The 16,092-nt window shown below is 34.5% G+C and overlaps 1 protein-coding gene across 2 annotated transcripts in view; it reads right to left on the bottom strand.

Annotated features, from left to right (window-relative positions):
* Positions 1 to 14,677, bottom strand: part of LOC137177281 (uncharacterized) — a 227,594-nt gene extending 212,917 nt beyond the window's left edge. Inside the window, exons 1-4 of one of the 2 annotated variants that reach the window (XM_067583468.1) lie at positions 14,523 to 14,677; positions 14,203 to 14,290; positions 12,557 to 12,706; positions 10,409 to 10,534 (exon numbers count right to left, since the gene is read on the bottom strand). In XM_067583468.1, coding sequence (XP_067439569.1) covers positions 10,409 to 10,534; positions 12,557 to 12,706; positions 14,203 to 14,290; positions 14,523 to 14,639 — 481 coding nt within the window. In that variant the 5' untranslated portion in view covers positions 14,640 to 14,677. Of the gene's footprint in view, positions 1 to 10,408; positions 10,535 to 12,556; positions 12,707 to 14,202; positions 14,291 to 14,522 lie in introns of those variants that run through there. The other variant, XR_010926048.1, reaches the window with a different exon arrangement.
* Between the last annotated feature and the right edge of the window lie 1,415 nt (positions 14,678 to 16,092).

Here is a 16,092-nt window from a genome sequence, read left to right as displayed (position 1 = left end):
TAACTGTTCATAAATTATTAAAATAGTTCAGGAAAATGTATTTGTTTTACAGTCTAGGAGGTTTTATAACTTCATTTGTCTGTTAGGAAAACATCACATTACTAAATCAAGAATAACTAACAATGTGTCCACTTTTTTCAGTTGATGTGAAAAACTTTTATGCATCCCTTGGTGATCTCCAAAATAGAAAAAACACAAAAAAAACACACACACATTGGTACATATTACAATAAGAAAATCTAAAAGTTTTACTGCTAACATTTTCCTCTGCTCCACTTGCATCCACCGTCACTTTCCTGCCTCTCGCTCTTTCCCACTCGCTGAGCAAATATACGACGCCTGTCTATCCTATTCCTAAATGGAGTTACACTACCAACAGTTTCCCAGGTAACGACGCAGAGGTTGACTCACGTTTCAGAAAAGTGCTGCACAGAGACTCCCAAACAAATTAATGGATATTTGGCGTTATTTTTGACATTAAAAATTTTTTTTTTGGCCTGGCGGGGGTTCTCGTTTTCATAATTATAGGAGAAACACTGATTCAGTAAACGTTCGGTAAACGTTGAGTGCAGTTAGACCCAGCAGTCTCCATTATGTTGGGCGAGTTCAAAGTTGTGAAAACAACGGGGGTGTTTTCACAGGTAACTTGTTAGTCTGTTCCTCCCGCCGCAGGAAATAGTGGATTAATCCTGGATTTTTGTTCCTTATTTACAGTTTTCTGTAGGCTACAAAAGCCATAAAAATATGTTAGTTTTTGTTTTGTCGAACATGTACTTTTTTTTGTTTGTAAAATGTATTGAGACACTAAGGCCCTGTTTACACCTGGAGTTCACATGTGTCTCAGATGATCCGATCACAAGTGGACAGCCCTAAGTACAGGTGTGAACGCACCCAGGATGCATTGAGGTCCGATCACTCAGACTACATTTAGAGGGTCTGGGCCATGGATGTATAAAGAGAACTGGATACAGGAAGAGCGCAGGGCTTTGAAGCCAATTTGACAAAGCGGCCAAACCGTGTAATTACAACGTCACGTGATGCACACTGGCACAAAAAGACTTTTTCCCACAGACTTACATTGTGAAAGAGACGTCGGTAAATCAGCGAATACATTTTTTCTGATCGTCACAACCCCCGCGAAATGACTTGTCTCACTATCAGAATTAAATCCGTTCAGTCTGATCACATTTCAAAAGCCTAGAAGAGCCGCATGATTGAATTGTTTTATCCCCATTCAAGTCAGCCGGAGGGCTAAACCGGAAGTGGCCGGCTTGGCCGGCGAAAGTCACTAGTGCGCATGCTCTATGGGCCGCACAATGCGGAAGATCCAGGTACTTTCATATTTCGATTTTTTTTGGCTTCATGCGCCACTGAGCAACTTTCATAGGAATGAATGGGCTGAATGCCTCCGACGCTGTATCCAGTTCTCTTTATACATCCATGGCCTGGGCAGTTTAGCAGTGTAAACGCTAAGGGGACATGCATTGCTGCCTCCTGGTCCAAAGCTGAGTTCAACTCGTTTGATAACAGGATAAATGCATTACTTTGTTTTTCCATTTTTCATGTGAATTAAAAAAACGTAATCCACCTCCCATTTTTTCCTGTTTTCCTCATCAAATCAAAAATTGGAATAGAAATTAAACCAAAACCAGAAACTAACTTGTTTTTCACTTGTCTGTCTAGAAAAATATTTCAGAAGCTAAAAGTTGCTGAATAATTTCTTCTTTCCTGTCAAGTTGATAACTACAGTTTTTAGTTTTACTGCGCTGCTAAACATAATGAGCTCAGGAACACTTTCACTCTATTAACCTGGACTGTGTGTGTAACAGCTCACCTTTTGGATGTGTAGAAGAACACAGAACTAACATTAGATCCTGACCGATCCTGTCAGCGTGTCAGTAATTTAAATAATCAATGAAATTATGCTGCTGTGCCTCGTGCGTAAATGCACACAGCAACTCTCAATGGGGAGACGCAGCTGTGGGGAGATCCCTGCATAAAACTCTATATTTGTTATATATATGTTCAGATGCAGCACTAGAGCAAATCAATAGGACGGGCATTTGATTTTCGTGAGAGGGCACACATTGTATTGTATATTTGTTTATCCAAACAAGTTGAACACAGCTTTGGCCAGAAGGGACACAGACACTAAGGAGCACGGAGAGGAAAATATTTTTTCCTGCCCCTTACTCAAAATATAAATAAACAACAGAAGTAGATGGTCTGTCAATTACAGTTACTTAACAACCAATACTTAACAGTAACATGAGAAAAAAAGAATCAAAAGCCAAACACAATAATTCACCATGAATTAAGGAAACCCATAACCTGACAACTTCATATTGTCTAATTATTCTTTTATACATTTTCTTGAACTTTCAGGTCACTGTTCACATACAGAGCTGCACCCCGTCCCCTCTTGTTGGTTCTATTGATATAATGAAGCTAACTCATAACCCTCAATATGGAAATCAATACCTTTCTCTTGAAAAAAAATCAGTTGTTCTTACTCTCAGGGTTTTGGCTATCATTTATATTTGGTATGATAATATTTTACTCACCACTTCCATTGCTGGTATCTTGGACCACAACAGATGTCGGGTCCTGGGGGGATGGTTGCTGGACAGGTGGAAGCATTTCTGTCGCCTCTGTGAAATAAATAAAGAATTGTTACAACCATGATGCATCTATCACACAGTGAATCCATATTAGAAGTTTTTTAACTGCTGCTCTTCAAACAAATGTTGGTCAGATATGTCTTTGTCAGTATTTAGTTGCAAATAAATCTATTTGTCAGAATACATGTTTTAATTTTATCTGTTAAAACTAACAGCAGTATGATTGATGACTGTAAAACTTCATTTGTCTGTTAGGAAAACATCACATTACTAAATCAACAACAACTAACAATGTGTCCAATTTGAGATTTTTTTTCAATTGATGTGGAAAACTTTTATACATCCCTTAGTGATCTACGAAATTGAAAAAGCACAAAAAACACACATATGTGTGTGTATTACAATAAGAAAATCTAAGAGTTTTAATCCAGTTTTTTGTTGTTGTTTTGTTGTTTGTCCCTCTTGTCTTGTCCTGTGTCATGTGTCTTCATGTTAATCACTCATTTTGCATCAATTTTTCAAAAAGCACAAAAACGACTTCTCTTCTGGAAAAAAATGTATATTTTTGTAAAATTTTATTTATTTATTGGTATTATTAGTTACACGATCTATCTTGTTATATTGTTACTGACTTATAATTTGACTGTGGAACTGCTATGTATGTGCAAAAAATATGTCTGTCATTCCCCTGCTCTGCTTTATAAATAGAAAATAATAATCTGTCACACAGTGTAAGTTCTAGTTACAATCACATATAGTGAAACTGCATGTGGACACACCTATGTGAAACACTGTTGGTTAAAATTGTGGAGAAAATAGATAATCATAAAACCAGACAGACATTACCAAAATACAGTTAAACCAGGTAAACCGAAGATTCATCTTCATCGAGTGTATTTGCTACATCTCCAAATCTCTACAATTAACCTGTTATGTAAACAGTTATTTAACTGTTATAACTGATTAAACTAATGACCAGCAAAAATAATCTTTAATGCTACAAATGAACAAATTCAGCAATTTATTTTAAAAAGTACATTGAATGCATTTGAAACACTGGTTTTTGCTTGTAAAAGTTTAGATATTAATTACTTTTAAGTGCTGGATGCATGAAAACAGAACATTATTTAAAATATTGTCATGTTAAATACTCTAAAATGAGTAAATAAAGACAAATACGTGAACAATGTGAAAATGTTCTATCTTACCTTGCAATTTCCTTTCAGCAGCTCCTGTATTGAAGATGAATAAATGTGTGTTAACTCACTGGAATTCTTCATTAATCATGTTTTGTTTCATAATTAGGTTTTATAAGTTATATTTTCTTTTGTGAATGTCAAACTTGTGCAACATGGGTATTAATAATACATTTGTAACATTCATAACTGCTCTTTTATCTGGTGGTTTTGTTTAGTTGAGAAAGTTGTAGAGATTAAATACCTGAATTAATTACAGATGTTGAAGGTGGCCTTTACAAACACAGCTTCTCATTAACAAATATAACAATATTAATAGTATCAACAGAGTGGACAATATGTGTAGAGTCATGAGAGATGGGTTTTCCTAATACTCTGACAATGTTGTCAGAGGTGAGGAAGAATCAGCCAAAGAAAATGTAATGAGTCATACGTTTTAGTTTAGTGACAACACACAGTCTCTGCAGTACAGCTGAAGACTCGCCTGGTCTTGACCTTTTAAATATCGAACCTTCAAGGCTTTTTTATGGCTTCAAAGACTTCAGACATACAGATACAGAAAGGCAGACTGTCTCTGGTGCCTTTCAGTGTGTTTATCAATGAACCTCTACTTTACATTTTCAGCTCTGATTAGGAAGTTGTCTTCTGATGTTGCCACTAAGCAGAAGAGATAAAGAAGTCCTATCATTTCATTTATCTTAGATTTGAGGGACACATCAGCAACATCACTAAAGTAGTTTTCTTCCACCTCTGACACATCGTCCAAGTTCACCCATTTCTAACACAGAAATTTTCATTCATGGTCATTCAGGTCTTGTATTCTGTATTATTAAAAAGATCCAACAAGTCCAAAATGCAGCTGCTACAATTCTTCTGATTCACTGGTTTACGGTTTCATTCAAGTCAAACTACAAACTGCTACCTATTACCTCCTGACCTGTCAAAACTTCTCAGACCTCACATTCCCCCACGAACACTCACATCACAGGATGCAGGTTATCTCATTATTCCAAAGATTACACCATTCAGATTTTATGTAAGTATTAATTTTTTGAACATTCTATGCTTTTATTGATTATTGATTAGTATCAGTGAAGAGATGACAGAAAATGAGGGACGGGGGGAGAGAGAGATGGAGAACATCAATCAATCACCTCTTAAATCCAATTTTTGCCACTCCTATAACTGAATAGTATCATGTATGTTTAATATAATTTATGTTGTTATTATTTTCTCTTTCTGTAATTGTCTTCTTTCTTTTTTTATGATTTTACACTAAAAAGTAAACTAATCGTTGGCATATTTCCATTAAATATATGAAGACATGAAAAGTGTCTGATCTGAGATATACTGCGGTTCATGGTCAGCGTCTTAACCCATTAAATTCAGACTGAAAACTATTATTTTACAACAATTTAATTGTGTAATTGCTACCTTGTTTCAGATTTTTGTTCCTTATTTACAGCTTTCTGTAAAAAAAAAAAGCCATGAAATGCTTTTTTTGTTTGTAAAGCGTTTTGAGACACTAAGTGATTTTACAGTCAAAGTAAGCTCACTTAATTAACATTTTTGCCTTCAGTAGTGCAGATGGAGACATGAAAGGTAGTGATGTTGCAGTTATTTGTTATGAGCTTTAACCACTAAGGCAACAAGTCGACCCTGAAACATCCTGAGACAGATTTGATTTATATCAAACCACCAAAATACAGAATATTTAGTGCATCAAAATAAATATATTTTGTGACTTCTTACGTTCTCTCCTTTTGCGTCTGAAAAAGATGATTAAATAGATGATGATGATGGTGAACCCAACCAGCATACATAGTGGTATGAAGTTGAACATCCATGTCAGGTCCTCTACAAAAAAAATGAAAGAATAAATAATTAAAACAACAAATGGTTTACAAAGACACTGTATTGTATTCTAATGTCGTTAGTTGATCCCATCTTTGATAATGCACTCTGAGGTGACCCAATACAGAAAAATAATAAACTCAAAGCTCTTCATTTAGTCATTTAATGCTGTTAGAACATGTTTTGTAACTCCTATGAGGACACGAGTACATTGTCATATTTAGTAAAAAACAGTAAGATGCATTAATAGTGCATAATAGTAGTGATGTTGCAGTTATTTGTTATGAGCTTTAACCACTAAGACAACAAGTCGACCCTGAAACATCCTTTTATGCAGATTCATCAAACATCTGGAGAGAATCTCTTGGTGTTGGTTGTGGTTGTGGATGTTTGCATGAGGATAGAAACTTCCTGTCTCTTAGCATGAAAATACATCATCAGGACTAATATTGTTGGTAGAATCACACTCTTGAAAGAACTTAAATATGTATGATGCACAACTAGATTAACATTATCAGTCACATTTACAGAAATATTAATATACCACACCTAAAGAAATATAAAGAATGTAAATTCAAGTCAAAGATTTGATTTATATCAGACCAAAATACAGTATATTTAGTGCATCAAAATAAATACAATGTTTTGTGACTATACCTTTTCTGCCTTTTAATATGATACAGATGAGGATGATGCACCCAACCAGCATACATATTGATATGAAGTTCATCATCATTGTCAGATCCTCTACAAAAAATGAAAGAATAAATAATTAAAACAACAAATGGTTTACAAGGACACTGTATTGTATTCTAATGTCGTTAGCTGATCCCATCTTTGATAATGCACTCTGAGGTGACCCAATACAGAAAAATAATAAACTCAAAGCTCGTCATTTAGTCATTTAATGCTGTTAGAACATGTTTTGTAACTCCTATGAGGACATTTAGTACATTGTCATGTTTAGTAAAAACAGTAAGATGCATTAATAGTGCATAATAGTAGTGATGTTGCAGTTATTTGTTATGAGCTTTAACCACTAAGACAACAAGTCGACCCTGAAACATCCTTTTATGCAGATTCATCAAACATCTGGAGAGAATCTCTTGGTGTTGGTTGTGGTTGTGGATGTTTGCATGAGGATAGAAACTTCCTGTCTCTTAGCATGAAAATACATCATCAGGACTAATATTGTTGGTAGAATCACACTCTTGAAAGAACTTGAATATGTATGATGCACAACTAGATTAACATTATCAGTCTAAATTACATAAATATTAATATACCACACCTAAAGAAATATAAAGAATGTAAATTCAAGTCAAAGATTTGATTTATATCAGACCAAAATACAGTATATTTAATGCATCACAATAAATACAATATTTGTGACTTCTTACCTTTTCTGCGTTTGTATTTAAAATAGATGGTGATGATGATGCACACAGTTGGAATAAATAATAATACTGCTATCAGGATGTACATCCATGTCAGATCCACTACAAAAAATTAAAGAATAAATAATTAAAACAACAAATGGTTTACAAGGACACTGTATTGTATTCTAATGTCGTTAGCTGATCCCATCTTTGATAATGCACTCTGAGGTGACCCAATACAGAAAAATAATAAACTCAAAGCTCGTCATTTAGTCATTTAATGCTGTTAGATCATGTTTTGTAACTCCTATGAGGACATCGAGTACATTGTCATGTTTAGTAAAAACAGTGAGATGCATTAATAGTGCATAATAGTAGTGATGTTGCAGTTATTTGTTATGAGCTTTAACCACTAAGACAACAAGTCGACCCTGAAACATCCTTTTATGCAGATTCATCAAACATCTGGAGAGAATCTCTTGGTATTGGTTGTGGTTGTGGATGTTTGCATGAGGATAGAAACTTCCTGTCTCTTAGCATGAAAATACATCATCAGGACTAATATTGTTGGTAGAATCACACTCTTGAAAGAACTTGAATATGTATGATGCACAACTAGATTAACATTATCAGTCAAATTTACATAAATATTAATATACCACACCTAAAGAAATATAAAGAATGTAAATTCAAGTCAAAGATTTGATTTATATCAAACCACCAAAATACAGTTTATTTAATGCATCAAAATAAATACAATATTTTGTGACTTCTTACCTTCTTTGTCTTTATAATTTAAAAAGAAGATGATGATGATGCACACAGTCGGAATAAATAATAATACTGCTATCAGGATGTACATCCATGTCAGATTCTCTACGAAAAAAATGAAAGAATAAATAATTAAAACAACAAATGGTTTACAAGGACACTGTATTGTATTCTAATGTTGTTAGCTGATCACATCTTTGATAATGCACTCTGAGGTGACCCAATACAGAAAAATAATAAACTCAAAGCTCGTCATTTAGTCATTTAATGCTGTTAGATCATGTTTTGTAACTCCTATGAGGACATCGAGTACATTGTCATGTTTAGTAAAAACAGTAAGATGCATTAATAGTGCATAATAGTAGTGATGTTGCAGTTATTTGTTATGAGCTTTTATCACTAAGACAACAAGTCGACCCTGAAACATCCTTTTATGCAGATTGATGAAACATCTGGAGAGAATCTCTTGGTGTTGGTTGTAGTTGTGGATGTTTGAATGAGGATAGAAACTTCCTGTCTCTTAGCATGAAAATACATCATCAGGACTAATATTGTTGGTAGAATCACACTCTTGAAAGAACTTGAATATGTATGATGCACAACTAGATTAACATTATCAGTCAAATTTACAGAAATATTAATATACCACACCTAAAGAAATATAAAGAATGTAAATTCAAGTCAAAGATTTGATTTATATCAAACCACTAAAATACAGTATATTTAGTGTATCAAATAAATACAATGTTTTGTGACTTCTTACGTTTTATCCATTTCACACTGAAATTGATGATGCCTTTGTGACTGAAAGTGATGATGATGATGCACACAGCCAGAAATAATATTGCTATGGCGATGAGCTGATTCCCTACAAAAAAAATGAAAGAATAAATAATTAAAACAACAAATGGTTTACAAGGACACTGTATTATATTCTAATGTCGTTAGCTGATCCCATCTTTGATAATGCACTCTGAGGTGACCCAATACAGAAAAATAATGAGCTCAAAGCTCGTCATTTAGTCATTTAATGCTGTTAGAATATGTTTTGTAACTCCTATGAGGGCATTGAGTACATTGTCATGTTTAGTAAAAACAGTAAGATGCATTAATATATTTAATGTGTTACAGCAGATATTTGTTGGTGTGATAACTCACTTATGAAGGGGTTGAAGACTTCTTCACTGTTGATGATGTTGCTGACTGGGTTTTCAAACGCACAGCTGAACCAGCTGAACCACAGCTCCTTTTCCAGCTAGAAAATGGAAGAAAAACAATATTAGCTGAAATCTCATAATCCAAACATACAAATCTTTTGAGGAGCTCACTTTGTCTTTTTACAGTATGTCCAGATTACCAACAATAACATCAGAGACAACACAATGATGTGGCCACTTAATCATTTAGTCATCAGTTTTTCACTATATATGCTGTAATCCGCTATTTAGCACATCAGCAACACTGATTTATCCAGTATAAATTATAGTATACTAGTATGATTTGGTAGAATACTAAAACATTATTTGGGCAATCTCTAACATCTTTTTGATTTTTTTCTCTGTATCACAAATAGATATAAAGTAATTAACAGAGAAACCTGTCAAGTTTTCTAATATCACATGTTTATCACATGCAAGACTGTATGGGAAACAAAAGAGAGACAAAAACACTGTAATTGCCACATCTGGTGTATAGAGGACCAAAAGTGTCACCGAAATAGTAATATCTAACTGTACAATAAATATAGGGATTAATAAGTTAATTTATAAGTTAATTAATGTGATGCTTTATTACTATTGCCATGACACATGTGGAGATATTCAGAGTTTTAAAAATGTCTGAATGCTGAAGGTTTAAACTTGTAACGAAATATCTTTGAATGTTTTGTGAAACTACGACATTCATATAAAATATTAGATTATCTCAACAGTTGCCTGTTAATTGGATAAAAATAAAAATGTCCAACCTTGTATCCAAATGCAGCTCTTGTTGTCACTTTTTATGACTTTACAGAGACAAGTCTGGCCCTTTCCATGATCTGACATCTTTATTTTCTGCAGGTTTGTTCATGTTGCTGTTCAGTTTATTTAGTTATATATTGTTTATTTGCCAGGGACAATGCAAAACATATTTAATATACCAGATATAGTTAAAGCTAATTTCAGAAATATTCTAAACTGTCTGAATATCCTAAACTGCACAGCCTGGATTCTGCCTCAGCTGGTCACCAACTGATGCCTGAATATGTGAATCAATTTAAAGACTAGATTCTGGTTTATTCTTTCAACATGATTTATCTGTTACTGATGAGACACACAAACATCATTATCCTGTGTATACCATTGTTATTTTGTGCTCCTTGGTTGAAGACCACTTCATGTCACCTGACGTCCACCAGTAGGTGACTGGTTCAGCGCCTGCGGTGTCGCCATTACAGGTGAGGACACAGTAAGTCATCGAACACCATTCGGAGAGGGTGGGTGTAGAGACAGGAGCTGATAGAAAACAAAACAAAAAGACATTTCCTTTGAATTTAGGGCCGTTTTGATAAACTAAGACAAACTTCATACACAATTCCTCCACTTACAGATAACCAGGAGTTCAGTCTTGCTGGTGACTTTGTTGTTGATCTCTACTGTGTAGTTGCCGCTGTCGTCTGGAGTCAGTCCTGTGATCGTCAGCGCTCCATTTGAAGTGTCCAGCGAACCACGATCTGCAAAAATGCACAGGTTTAGCTTCTAAACAGGGATTTTTCGTCGTCTTACAGTATGTTGTCAGCTAGAGCCACTTATTTCCAGTGTTGGTCACTTAAGAGTGGGCAGCTGGAAAAATATGCACTTTAAAACACTAAAAATGTTTGTAGAACAGCTGATTTTAATACAAGTCTTTATCTCTCTATATAAAGCAAGGAATTTCTGTATGTATGTACGTGGGTTTGTCCTTCGCGAGAAATATACAAAAATACCTCATAAATAATGCTGATAACGTTGATTTGCTTCTTCTTCTGCCCATGGAGTCAACGAGCAGAAATACCGACAACACCACTCTGCCATTGCAACCCACATTGTGGTCGGAGGTGGTATTACATCAGTAGTGATAATGACTTGAAAATGTTTAAGAGACTTACGGCCCTATTTTAATGTTCTAAGCGCACAGCCTGAATTGCATGGCGCAGGTGCATTTAGTGTTGTACTTAGTCTCTTAATTAATCATGGGTGCATTTTGGGTGTAACATGCAATAAACCAGAGTGTCATCTTTGATTGCCTTTAAAAGCCTGGTGCACTTGCAGCTTGGTGGATTGCTATTATAATGGTGCATTTGCTAAGTAGTAAGAATGAGCGTTTTTCTGCAGAGAAAACGGATCTGCTTGTGCGTGAAGTGAAAGCGCATGATTCATAACGAGCACACTGACCCCTGCTGCTCATGGACCCTCCCGTGGCCCCAGACCACCAGTTTAAATTTCAAAAGCAAAGTTTGTTTTTTGAAAAGGTTTATTATTTTAGTTACAGCTTTGGTTTCTTTAAAATCGTTTCATCCGTCATTACTGTGATTCTGCTAATTCTGATAAATGCTCTGACTAGCCAGTATCACGTGCATTTTTTAAAATATGTTGATGTACACAATAATAATCTTTCACATTGTAATCCTTTTATTTGTTATCTTTTGCATGTTTATGCACTGCTGCGCGTCCATGTGTGTAACAAGCAGAGTGTACATTGTGCACCCGCCTGCAGGCGCATATTACTATCCTGATAACACTTAAAATAACAGTGAAACACTGCGCCATTGACTTCAGACCAAGTTTTTGTTGGTCAATTGCTTTCTGCTGCCTCAAGATAGCAATGCACCTGACCACACCTTATTTTAGGACCAACATGCCCATGGACGCTCAGATGGGCACAATTGCATTTGCTACCATAGAGAATGAATTGAAAAAGTTTTTATTTTTTTATTCCTGTTCTTCACACACGGAAACTTTGTATGTATGTTCAAGACATAGTGCAGGATGTCTAAGGCACGTTTTGAACGGGCACTACAGTTCATCAAATCAACTTCAGTCTCCAGATATTCTGCATGTGAGGCATTTAGGGAGCCTCGGTAAATTGTAGCATCTACCAATAGCCTGCATGAGAGGTGTTTAGTAGTCGGTCACAACTCTGTCTAGGTATTGAGAAATCAGCCTGTTCTGAACATGCACATTTTGAACAAGCACTGCACTAGTAACCTTAATTGCATTAATTTACCCACTGATTATTATGTAATTAAGGTATTTAATTGGGTTTCACAGGGATAATGAATGAATAAATCTATAGATTGCAACATATTCAGATAATTTGGGATTATCTGCACAAAGTGAACCTTACTTAACAGTACACCTTTAGTAGGCCTTAATATTTTAATTTAAAGGTGTAAATTTAAGGATTACATTACAGTGATTGTATTTGTCAAACTTAATGTCTTATACTTCTTTAAAAAAAAAAAAAAACTCAATCCATGCAGAAAATACATTAAAATACTGTATTGTAATAAAATTAATTAATTTAGCCAAAATCTGGGATAAACCTATTAAATACTGTATAAGAATTCTTTGAAATATAATTAATTTACAACAGAAAATATTTAGACTACTGATTTAAACCAAATCTCAACCTAAATGTATCAAAAACTTCAAACTAATGTATAAAATCATTGATCTCTGGCTACCAAACAGCTTGATTCAGATTAAAGTGGTACCTTTGAATTGTCGGTAGGAGAAAGTCTCGCCTCCATCCCACTCCATGGCAAGATCAGCTCCATGTTTCCACACTATGCTGGTGATGACATACTCTTCAGAGTCTGCTGTGAGAACAGCTTTCTCATCTATTTCCACATAGAGTGGTTCTTCTGCAAAATAAAATAAATTAAATACAAGTGAATTCAAATTTCTCTGTTTAATTACTGAAATGTATTTTTTTCTTTAATCAAGTGTGTCCTGCTCTAGTTTTAGTAAAAACTAAGTAAAAAGTAAAGTACAAAGAACAATATTTTCCTCTAAAATGTAGTGGAGCATAAAGTAGAATAAAATAGAAATACTCAAAATAACAAGCAGTAAAACTTTACTTAAAGCCTCCTGTTTAGCATTTACAGCAGTATTTAACATTTAACACACTATGATGTTGTTTTTTAGCAAATATAAGTGTTTGTTAATGATTGTAACTCCTCATGTGGGATCTATAACTGTGGTCAGATAAAGACAATTTAGTAAAACAGTTATAATAATATAAAATATGCCTTCATAGGAGAAGTTATAATTGCTGACAAATATTGTACATTAATAAACATTTAAAGGACAGGTTAACAGTTTTTCGAGTGTGTCTTAAAACAACAGTCAGGTGTCCATATGAACAGTGAAAGAGGTTTTCCTCGCTGTAATCATTCCTCCTGTTCATACTGGATATTAAAAGATCCTTCAAATGTGCTTTCAATGTAAGTGATGGAGACCAAAATCCACAGTGTGTCCACACAGTCATTTAAAAGTTGATGTGAAGCTTATATGAGGCTTCAGCAGTCTGAGTTAGTCATATCAAGTGGATATCTGACACATTTACAGTCTTTTTAGCTAAAAATTCCCTCTTTGTGTTTCCTCAGACAGTGTTTCCCTGTTGAGCTGTGGTGGAAGTATAGTAACAAAAAGAGGAACTTTGGCACTAAAAAGACTGAAACGTTGAAAGATATCTACTTGATTTGACTCATTTGGACGCTGAAGCTTCATATTAGCTTCAGATAAACTTTTAAATACATTTTTGCACAGAAGGAGGACTGTGGATTTTGTCCCCATTACTTCCATTGTAAGTGCATTATGAAGGGATCTTCTAATGGTCAGTATGAACAGGAGGAATGATTACAGCAAGAAAAACATGTGTCAATGTTCATTTGGGCTCCTGACTGTTGTTTTAAGACAGACTTGAAATGTGAACCCGTCCTTTTAACATATACTTACAACTACATTATAGTGTGTTATGAACATTTATTAAATGTTTATAAATGTTCATATACATCTAATTAATGCTAAATAGGGGGACTTTAAGTGTTACCCAAGCACCTCAGCTAATATCCACCACTGATTCTAGTCCATTTCTAAATTTAGGGGACAAATATCTCTTTAAAACTCTTTACAAATACCTTATGACCCCTCATCACATCACTATTCCTTAAACCGGATTTATAAAACTGTTCACAGCCAAATATTCACAGTTATGATAGACTTCAAATATACATTTCCTGGTTTCACAGTTCATGTAAATGTGTACATTGTACATTGTCATGTTTAGGAAAAACAGTAAGATACATTAATACATTAAATGTGTTACAGCAGATATTTGTTGGTGTGATAAACTCACTTTCCATGAAGGGGTTGAAGACTATTTCACTGCTGCTTGAGCTGACTGGTTTTTCAAACCCACAGCTGAACCACAGCTCATTGTCTTCCTAGAAATTGGGAGAAAAACAATATTAGCTGAAAGTTCATAAACCAAACATACAGATTGTTTGAGGAGCTCACTTTGTCTTTTTACAGTTTGTCCAGATTATCAACAATAAGCTGGTCACCAACTGATGCCTGAATATGTGAATCAATTTAAAGACTAGATTCTGGTTTATTCTTGCAACATGATTTATCTGTTACTGATGAGACACACAAACATCATTATCCTGTGTTTACCTTTGTTATATTCTGCTCCTTGGTTGAAGACCACGTTATATCACCTGACGTCCACCTGTAGGTGACTGGTTCAGCACCTGTGGTGTTGCCATTACAGGTGAGGACACAGTAGGTCATCTCAGGTTCACACCATAAGGAGAGGGTGGGTTTAGAGACAGGAGCTGATAGAAAACAAAACAAAAAGATATTTCCTTTGAATTTAGGGCCGTTTTGATAAACTAAGACAAACTTCATACACAATTCCTCCACTTACAGATAACCAGGAGTTGAGTCTTGCTGGTGACTTTGTTGTTGATCTCTACTGTGTAGTTGCCGCTGTCGTCTGGAGTCAGTCCTGTGATCGTCAGCGCTCCATTTGAAATGTTCAGCAAACCACGATCTGCGAAAACGCACAGGTTTAGCTTCTAAACAGGGATTTTTAGTCATTGGTCACTTAAGAGTGGGCAGCTGGAGAAATATGCACTTTAAAACACTAAAAATGTTTGTAGAACAGTTGATTTTCATACAACTCATAATTTCATACTTTCTCACTGAAAAAGCAAGTGAATCCCTTTTTTATAACCATAATTCCATTCATTTACCCATTGATAATTATGTAATTAAGGTATTCAATTGGGTTTTACAGGGATAATTAATGAATAAATCTTTGGATTGCAAAATATTCAGATATTTGGGGATAATCTGCACAATTTAAGGGCTTTTTTTTTTTTACCAAAACACATGAAAGTGAACCTTATTTAACAGTATATCTTTAAAGGGCCTCAATACTTTACTAAAGGTGAAAATTCAGGGTCAGTATTAATTTGTCAGGTTTAATGGGTTATACTCCTTTAAAAAACTCAATTCATGCAGAAAACACATTCAAAACCCCTCTATTATAATATAATCCATTAATTTAGCCAAAATCTGGGATAAACCTATTAAATACTGTAAAAGAATTCCTTAAAATGTAATTAATTTACAACAGAAAATATTAAGAATCCTAATTTAAACCAAAATCTCAACCTAAATTTGTTAAAATCTTCAAACTATTTGTCAAAAACTTCAAACTAATGTATAAAATCATTGATCTCTGGCTACCAAACAGCTTGATTTAGATTAAAGTGGTACCTTTGAAGTGTCGGTAGGAGAAAGTCTCGCCTCCATACCACTCCATGGCAAGATCAGGTCCATGTTTCCACTCTATACTGGTGATAGGATTCACTACAGAGGCTGGTGTGAGAACAGCTTTGTCACCTATTTTCCCGTAGAGTGGTTCTCCTGCAAAATAAAATAAATACAAGTGAGTGCAAATTTCTCTGTTTAATCACTGAAATGTATTTTTTCTTTAATCAAGTGTGTCCTGTTCTAGTTTTAGTAAAAACTAAGTAAAAAGTAAAGTACAAAGGACAATATTTACCTCTAAAATGTAGTGGAGCATAAAGTAACATAAAATAGAAATACTCAAAATAATAAGCAGTAAAACTTTACTTAAAGCCTCCTGTTTAGCATTTATAGCAGTATTTAACATTTAACACACTATAATGTTGTTTTTTTAGCAAATATAAGTGTTTGTTCAAATATACATTTC

The sequence above is a fragment of the Thunnus thynnus genome, chromosome 24 (assembly GCF_963924715.1).
Source record: "Thunnus thynnus chromosome 24, fThuThy2.1, whole genome shotgun sequence".
In the NCBI taxonomy this organism is placed as follows: Eukaryota; Metazoa; Chordata; class Actinopteri; order Scombriformes; family Scombridae; genus Thunnus; species Thunnus thynnus.
The sequence above is the reverse complement of the archived record's forward strand: the minus strand, read 5'-3'. Positions and strand labels throughout refer to the sequence as shown.